The sequence below is a fragment of the Podarcis liolepis genome, assembly GCF_965112155.1.
Source record: "Podarcis liolepis genome assembly, chromosome: 2".
Taxonomy (NCBI): Eukaryota; Metazoa; Chordata; class Lepidosauria; order Squamata; family Lacertidae; genus Podarcis; species Podarcis liolepis.
In genome coordinates this window covers 42,180,054-42,188,743 of record NC_139555.1, presented here as the reverse complement: position 1 = coordinate 42,188,743, position 8,690 = coordinate 42,180,054, and the positions used below count along the sequence as shown (strand labels likewise).

Sequence of the window (8,690 nt, the reverse complement as noted above, 5' to 3'; positions counted from 1 at the left end):
TTAAGAACGTTGCTTCAGGATGAGAACAGAAATAATGCTCCGGTGCGGCGGCAGCAGGAGGCCCCATTAGCTAAAGTGGTGCTTCAGGTTAAGAACAGACCTCCGGAACGAATTAAGTACTTAACCAGAGGTACCACTGTACTGCATTTTTCCAATCTGTACAATATTCCTCCTTTTTTTTAAGCATTAAATTTTTACTAAAGGTGCTTGTCCAAAAGAAAGTAACAAGCTACAACATGCTATGTGCATCATAATGCAGGCAACCCCCAAACTCGGCCCTCCAGATGTTTTAGGGCTACAATTCCCACCATCCCTGACCACTGGTCCTGTTAGCTAGGGATGATGGGAGTTGTAGTCCCAAAACATCTGGAGGGCTGAGTTTGGGGGTGCCTGTCATAATGGGTATGATACATGGGTGACAGAGCAAAAGCAATAAAAGGAAAACCTGAATTGAGAAACTGGCACAAAGAGCATACACAGTAAGCGGATGCATTTGTTAGCAGGTAGACTCTTTAACTCATTAATAATAATAATTTTATTATTTGTACCTTGACTGGGTTGCCCCAGCCACTCTGGGTGACTTCCAACCTATATATAAACATAATAAAACATTTAAAACATGCAGGGCTGCCTTCAGACGTCTTCTAAAGGTTGTGTAGTTATTTATTACTCTACCAGTCCTGCTTACATCAGTCAGCTTTTCCATTAGAGCAGTATCCCACACTTTGCACTACCGACCCAGCAGAGAAGGAAGTGTTGTGACACAAGTGTCTTGCTACTTCTAGTCTGCCTGCTAAGAGAATAAAATCAAAAATTTAGGAACAAGATTGCTCAATGTCTCAGGCCAAGTTGAGCTAAAGAACAAATTTGAAATTCATGAAAAACTATAAGAGGATCGTCACCAAGCTGGGCTTTTATTTATTCCTTTGTCAACAGGACTCCCATCATTTAAAAGGTATTTTCAGCTGATAAAGAACTTTTGCTGCCCAAGTTTTAAAATATACCATTATTGTGTTGAAAGGAAGAGTAACAAAAATGGCAGTAGCAGTGATTGAGAAGATATCCAGTGTGAAGACCATTTTTTTCCCCTGTTTTGGAAGTGGTTGCATAAAATGGGTTGGAAAGAGTTTTCTGTTTCACTGGTGCTATTTTCAAGAAAGGGAGAGCTCTGTAATACTCCTGATCTGTTTCAATTTCCATGGAGCGCCAGTAAATTTCATGGTCCCCTCTCATCATGTGAATCATTTTGTTAAACTGGCAGGCATGGTAATAGCACTGCAAGTTAGGAAACCCTAAACCTCCAACCCATTGAACCTGTATACCTTTTGCCCTCATCGATGAAATCATCCAACATCTTTTGCCATTTAACAAGGATATTTCCGCCAAGCTGGTAGAACTTGAATAAGTATGTGACGCTAGTATGTGGCACTGGTCCATGTCCTCCTCTAGCCATAATAGTGGTTCCAGTAGTAGATAGGTAGCCGTGTTGGTCTGCCATAGTCAAAATAAAAAAATTCCTTCCAGTAGCACCTTAAAGACCAACTAAGTTAGTTCTTAGTTGGTCTTTAAGGTGCTACTGGAAGGAATTTTTTTATTTTGACCATAATAGTGGGTTATAGCTGATGTCCTTTAGGCTGTTCAAATGTCAGTTGGGTATTATAACATTTTTTTGAGAGAGAGAGAAAGGAAGGAAGGAAAGAAAGAAGGAAGGAAGGTGAAATAGGGTTGATAACACACATACACGCAGTTCCCTTTCTAAAAAAGAGAAATACTTGTTGCTTTCAGTAGACTTCATGGTTTTAATTCTCAAAATTATCGCTTGCGAGTGGTGTATATTACTTAATAGCAGGGCTTTGGAAAGGAAGCGAGAAGGCGGAGCAAGGCTTTGGTGCCTGTTCTTAAAATGCATTCAAGATTAAACGGCTAAAACGCAGCCTCGCATGGGCTGCAGACGCTTCGGAACCGAGTCCAGGGGGCTCAAATGACTAAATCCGTCGCCAGCTGCAGCCCATTCGCGCTTTCCCTTGCGTCGCCGTGTTTTTATCAGAAGTGGAAGCGGAGGGCGGAGCGCAAGGAGGCGGCGCGCCAAGTCCCCTCGCTCCTCCTCTCAGGAGGCGGCGGCGGAGCGGCGTCCTCCGTCCCCAAAGCAACAGCGGCTCCGCCCCTCAAACAGTGGCCGGTGGAAGTGCCGGCGGCCAGCATGGGGGGCGAGGAGCCCGAACCAGACTTCGAGAGCGCCCCCGAGACGGACCCCCGGGCTCGGCTGCTGGGGGCGCGCGTGGCGAGCAGCCTGCGCGTGGAGCCCGAGCGCTGGGAGCGTTGCGCGGGGAGCTCCGAAGCGCGGCCGCTCCTGCGCGCTTTCCTCGACGGCGACCCGGCCAAGCGGCTGCTGCTCGTCACGCCGGGCGCAGGGGGCCAGTTGGCGCTGGCTGACCGGCTGGCTCTGGCGCCTGGCACCGGTCGCTCTGGCAAGGGGGTCTTCCTGCTGCGCCTCGCCCCCGGGCCGCTGCGCTCCCCGCCGGCTCCCGGCCACCTGCTCTATGGGGACCTGTCCTCCGCGCCCCTGGAGCACCTCGCAGCCCTCGTGGAGGAGGTAGGGCTGCTCGAAGGGGCCGGGCGCTCTGGGGAGGGCTGAATTCGGGTCAGAGGTCTGGCATAAGGGGGTGGGCATTGCCCCTCCACCTCGTAGCTGTAGCAGCAGCTCAGCTGCATACTAGTTGTATGTCCAGCAGGTGAGTAGTTTCCCTTGCTGACCCCCCCCTTTTTTTGGATCTGCCAAGAAGCTGCTAAACTTAGGACCCTGACAGAAAAAAGGGGGGACAGGCCAGAAGGCATCGCCTCCTTTGAGTGGCAAGACCCAGGATAGCAGCAGTGCTTTTTTTCATAGAGAGAACTGCACAGTGCCTTGTGTGGGGAAGAGAGAGGGGCAATCATATAAACATACTCTTTAAGTTGAAGGTAAAAAGAATCTGAATTAGGGGAGGAAATTGTCATCGTTATTTATAAATTTATTTACTGTTTAGTACCAATGCAACTAAATTAGAAGTATACCAACCAGTTATGCAAATATTAAAATATAAACATCCATAATTAAAATAATAAATAAATAATAAATAAATAAATAAATAAATCTCATTTTGATTCAAGAAAATCACCCATTTTATAGTTGAAATCGGGGAAAATAAATAGAGTAAATGGACAAAAGTACAAAGATTCACAAAATGTTTAGGGGTCTGCGTCCCCCCCAGAAAAAAGTACTGGGTAGCAGCATGTAGTAAGAAGAGGGGTGGCCCTCTGAACAGGAACGGGTTATTTAACTCAGGGTCCTCAGGAGTCCCCGGTTTGGTCCCCAGCACCCTCTGTTAACAGGGTTTTAGAGAACCTTTCTGGGAAACAAGCCTCTAGCCTTGCATTGGGCTGGATGTCCCTTGAGGTCCCGTCCAAATGTACAATTCTACAATCTATGGAGAGCTGTTGCCTGTGGAAGTGGACATTTTGGAGCTACCTGGATGACTGGGGTCAGGCTTGCTATTAAGGTAGCTTTGCATGTTTATGCTGCTGGTCCCTTCAACTTTTTGTAATAAACGTTTTCATCATAATTTTCATCAGAGTGATGAACATTCATCATCCTCTTTTTATTACTGGTTTGCAAAGGGAGGGGGGAGTGCCAGGTGGATGAGCAGCTAGCCAAAAAGCGCCTGGTTCCTTTTCTATCCCAGTCATGGTGAGTATTGGAGTGTCCCTTGCTGTCAGGTCCAGTATAATTTGAGTTTTCTGCTCCCACCTTAGCTCATTGGTCATCTGTTTTCCAAGCACTTCAGCTCCTGGGCTTGGACAGATGTTTGAAACTCATGCAATATAGGGTTCATCTTCACAAATTCTTCATAGAGAGAACTACACAGTGCCTAGTATGGGGAAGAGAGAGAGGCAAGCATATAAACATACTCTGTAAGTTGAAGGTAAAAAGAATCTGAATTAGTTTCTGTATATCAGCCCTGTGAGGAGACTCAGGGGAGGAAATTGTCATTATTATTTATAAATTTATCTACTGTTTAGTACCAACGTAACTAAATTAGTTTACACAGTATACCAACCAGTTATGCAAACATTAAAATATAAACATAATTAAAGTAAAAAATAGAACAATCACATTACAACAGTGCAGCATTGAAAAACTGGAGACCGCAGGTCACCTTCGATAAACATGGTGTGTTTACCTTTGGAAAGAGCTGCCTTTATTGATGGCAGTAATGTGGTGACTGACAGTACAATAGTAATGAAATAATAACAATAAACCTAGCCTACACTTAGGAGGTGATCCACTTTTATTCAGAAAGTTGCTGAGGAACAAGAATGCAAAACCCTAACCCACAAAATGAGGAAATGCAAAATGAAGACATGGCACCCATCCAAATTTGTTTGTGAAAGGGAGAGGCCGTAACTAGGCATGGATCCCTAGAACCTCCAGTTAAATGATCTCTGTTACCAGGTAATGGGAACAGCTTCTCCCTGGGCCTGGAGAACTACTACTAGTCTGAGTAACTGGGCATAGATGTGCCAGTGTGGTCTGACTTGGTGCAAGACAGATTCTCATGTCTGTAAGTGTACAAAGAGTTTGTTCATCTGCCACTGGAACGATAGAAACAAATGGCAGTCTGAAAAATTCAGCCATTTTTAAAATAAAAAAATCGATCCCTTTATGTATATTTGCAACAGGTTGGTAGCATGCCTTGGGAGTCCTTTGTAGGAATGACATACCTGCTTCTCAACATCGTTTTGTGTGTGTTTTGTTAGGTTATTTGTAAAAACATAGTTACAGCTCCTGTTACCTTAAAGAAATTGACCTTGAATAAAGAAAAGAGGTGAGAGATGCTGGAAACAAATTAAATGAAAGTAGATGGACTCCTAGCTTCCTGTTCTTTATGGATAAGTGCCTTATTTGCTCACCAGACCTCTTTCCTTACAATGACTCACAGTGATGATCTGAGCGCCAGAGTTTTGAAGTGATTTCTAGGCTCTCCAAATTGACTCTTTTTCTTTAGTTCAGGGAACATCAGAGCAACCATCTCTCAAGGATTTGGGAATTAATATGGGACTTATAAAACTTACAAGTAAAACTTTTAAGTCTTGTTGATTGATGTAACCTGGCAAACCAGGCGCTCTGAAGTTTTCTCTTTCTCAACCTAATCTTCTAGGTAGTGGTGCCACTCTTGGGGAACCAGAAAAACCATCCCAACTGGCCCCATGTGGTGTCACAGGATATCGTCCACCACATCTGCAATCTGAAAAGTAGTGTTTTTGTAGTTGTTGGACAAATTAAAGGCAAGACTTTGCTGCCGCTCCCTGCTGACCCTGAAAGAGACCCATATATAGATTCTGACAATGAGAAAACGTAAGTAGCAATATTGTAGTTATTGACATGAATGGTCATTTTTAATGTACTCTGTGACTGCAGTATTGCTTTTATTCTAAGCAAAAACTGAGTTTTCATTAACAACTGGTCTTTCTGCTGTAACTTAGCATAGCCTCCCCCTCAACCCCCAATTTAAACCATGGTGTTTTGTTTTGTGTTTTGTGTTGGGTAGTTGTTTTTACTAGTTAGAATGAACTTCTTTTTTGGTAAATGATGTTTGTCTTCAGTGCAATTTTGGACATTATGATTGTGTGTTTTCCTTGCCAGTATACCAGGTGCTAGCTAGTCTCTTACTAAAACTTTAGTATCTGTCATTTTTGCTTGATCTTTTGTTCAAAGCACTGTAATATATATCTCCACCATTCCATATTAAGGCTTTGATAGTTATTGCTGGTAATAATGTGGTCTGAATCAATTGTACGGAGGTGCTTTATGTAAAGGTTTTCACACTGTGTAGTTACTGTAATAGAAAGAAGTGTGGAAATGTATGGCACATCAGGAATAGAAATAATGTGGGTCAGTAAAGTGAACCATAGATTATACCGTGATAAGCATCCTATTGCTTCATTGCAAGATAGAATTTCATGTTGTTTTTGTTTTTTAGATCTGCCTTTTTATCTACCACTGTCAGATGGGAGGTAAAACTAATATGTTGATATGTTTGCTTTCTGTAGCACTGAACTCGTGGATAAATCTATTGTCCATGCAATTGAATCAGCTGTTATTGAATGGACACACCAGATCCAGGGAGTTCTAAAGAGAGAGTCTTCAGAACCACTTTTGCAAGGCCAAGATCCAAGTCCAAAGGTGGAGCTGGATTTTTGGAAAAGCAGGTACGTTTATAGCTTCATTCTGCATTGAAGATGTAAGCAGAGTAGCGAGAGCTGCTTCTGTAAGTGCGCAATTGCAGAACTTTGGTTTGAACTCGACTCTAGTTGATGTGGAAACCCCCACTGCTGTTGACGTCACTTGTACAACTGTTAACTTTCTGATTAGCACAATAAAAAAATTTCCGCCCTGGAAACTGTTTTGCCTAGGAATATCTTAAAAACTGGCAAATGCATAACCTGGATTTGCTGTAAGGGGGAGTATGTTGCCTGGATATTTGACATGAAATGTGTCTTTGCTCAGTGCCTTACCATTTTGTGTTTCTTGTAGATTTGAAGATCTGCAGTGCATTTACAGCCAGCTGAAAGCCAGAAGGGTTTTGACCATGATGGAGCTTCTTGACAGAGTGCAGAGCACCTACTTTCCAGCATTCAGGTCCATTTTCAGAGATGTAGAAGCAGGTGAGATTTTGAAAATTTGTGCTATAGTGTTTATTCACAGATCACTAACCTCTCCTGGTTGGCCTATGTGGAGATCAGCTTCTTCAGTTCTTGTCGAAATAGCGGATGTGACAGGGTAAAGGTTCAGTCATTTTATAAGGTTGTTTAGAGCTTTTGAAGGACTTTGAAGAACGGCAGAAATGTCCCAGAAGGAGGGAGCTGCGGCATATTTTGTCTTATGTGTTGTTGTATTCTTTAGGGTTTTCCTGTGTCATACTTTTAATTTTCAGTTTTTGCTCTGTGGTGTGTAAAATAAGTTTAATGTGCACTGTAATTCAGAAATATACATAAGCCCAGTTGAATTAAACCAAAATTGTTTCCACAGAAGTGTATTTAAGATCTCCTGAGTAATGTACGGCATCTTTCCCTAACTTCTCTTGTGTGAAACTTCTTTTTCTTTCAAAATCACAGCCCTGGTTGAGGCCCACGATATAAATGTGCACCTAAAGCCCCTAGAGCGCCCTCTAGAGGAAATAGAAAATGTGGAATTCAACGAGCTGAAGCCGTTACTAAACCGAGTGCTTCATGTGGTGTGCTTAATCTGGGCCACGTCCAAATATTACAGCACACCTGCAAGGATAATTGTGCTGCTTCAGGAAACCTGCAGTCTCCTCATTCAGCAGGTAGGCCATGTAGTGGTTCTTCTCACCCCCTGCAAAATGGAGAAAATAATATACTGCTGTTCCACGCAGACACAGTATGAGGGCTCCAATAATGCTTTGGGGTCTACAGGTTGCAGCACTCACTTTGTCACTGTAAAGCTTCAGCCCTTGGGTTTCGGTTGCCCTCAGTGGGCATGTGTACCTCCCACAGTTGTCATTCCAGTGCAGTGGTAAGTGAGAGGAGAAGTGCCTTGACAGTGAGGAGTACTGTGGCATGATGAGAGGACCTCATGTTAAACTGCCCTGGATATGCATGGAGCCTTTTAAAGTGGGGCAGCAAAATGGAAATCCAGAGAGATGCCCTGTTTCTCTGAAAATCTCAGAGAATGCTGCCTTTTCTTTAGAAGACGCTTTGGCAGTGTTTTGCTTTTGTAGGAAATGTTATAAAAGAGGCACATGTCCCTTACTCTTCCCATTGACAGATATGTGGACAGTTGTGCCTCCTTCCATTGGGTTGCGTACCAATCCCGATGAACCATTGTCAGTTTTCCAAATGACCAATTTAAGTTAGGATTAGGCCTCTTATGTTGAATACTCTGTCTTTCTGTGCCTGTTTCATTTTCTCTTCCTTTTTTAAAAAACAAGCAAACCATACCACTGAAATGACAAGATTTGTTGCTCTTCTCTGTCTACCTAGGCTAGGACTTACCTCAATGCAGAAGATCTGCTTAAAGCGGAAACTGAAGAAAGTCTAGGCAAAGTGCAGACAACTTTTGATATTTTCAACTATTTCAAGCAGACCTTTGAGGAAAGAAGAGACAATCTCAGCACTTACTTTCAGCCAGGCCTAGAGGCAAAGGAGTGGGATTTCCCTTCTATAATGGTTTTTGCACGACTGGATAATTTTCTAGAGAGGCTCCACATGGTAAATGTAAGTACCATGGAATATTACAAATGTTGATGTATATAGAGAACAATTTATATAGTGTCAGAAATAATTTACTGTAACTCGTCTCCCTCCCTTGACTCTTTGCTTCCAGGGGGTCAGGATTCCTGGTGTCTAGGGAATTTAGCTTGGGAAGACATGGGTTCAACACCCCATTCAGTCATGGAGCTTGCAGGCATGATTGATCAAGCCATTGCTTTTCAGCCTTTTCTGTATTGCAGGGTTGTAAACGGGATAAACCTTATATAGGCTACCCCGAGCTCCTTTGAAGAAAGGTGGGACACAAATGTGGTAAATAAACAATACTACTGTTTAATATGTGGTTGAATTTTTCACCCAAGGAGTTCCTGAATTCTCAGGCATTTGCCTCACCAATGCAGATTTCTGCCACAGGAGATCTG

General features: G+C 43.2%; 1 protein-coding gene across 1 annotated transcript in view; it reads left to right on the top strand.

Moving 5' to 3' along the window:
* The first annotated feature begins 2,051 nt into the window (after positions 1 to 2,051).
* The window catches only part of DNAH9 (dynein axonemal heavy chain 9), a 183,189-nt gene continuing 176,550 nt past the window's right edge, over positions 2,052 to 8,690 (top strand). Inside the window, exons 1-6 of the mRNA XM_083487398.1 lie at positions 2,052 to 2,593; positions 5,196 to 5,392; positions 6,088 to 6,246; positions 6,572 to 6,702; positions 7,153 to 7,364; positions 8,041 to 8,274. Of these exons, the coding sequence (XP_083343524.1) occupies positions 2,201 to 2,593; positions 5,196 to 5,392; positions 6,088 to 6,246; positions 6,572 to 6,702; positions 7,153 to 7,364; positions 8,041 to 8,274 (1,326 nt within the window). The 5' untranslated portion in view covers positions 2,052 to 2,200. The remainder of the gene's footprint in view (positions 2,594 to 5,195; positions 5,393 to 6,087; positions 6,247 to 6,571; positions 6,703 to 7,152; positions 7,365 to 8,040; positions 8,275 to 8,690) is intronic.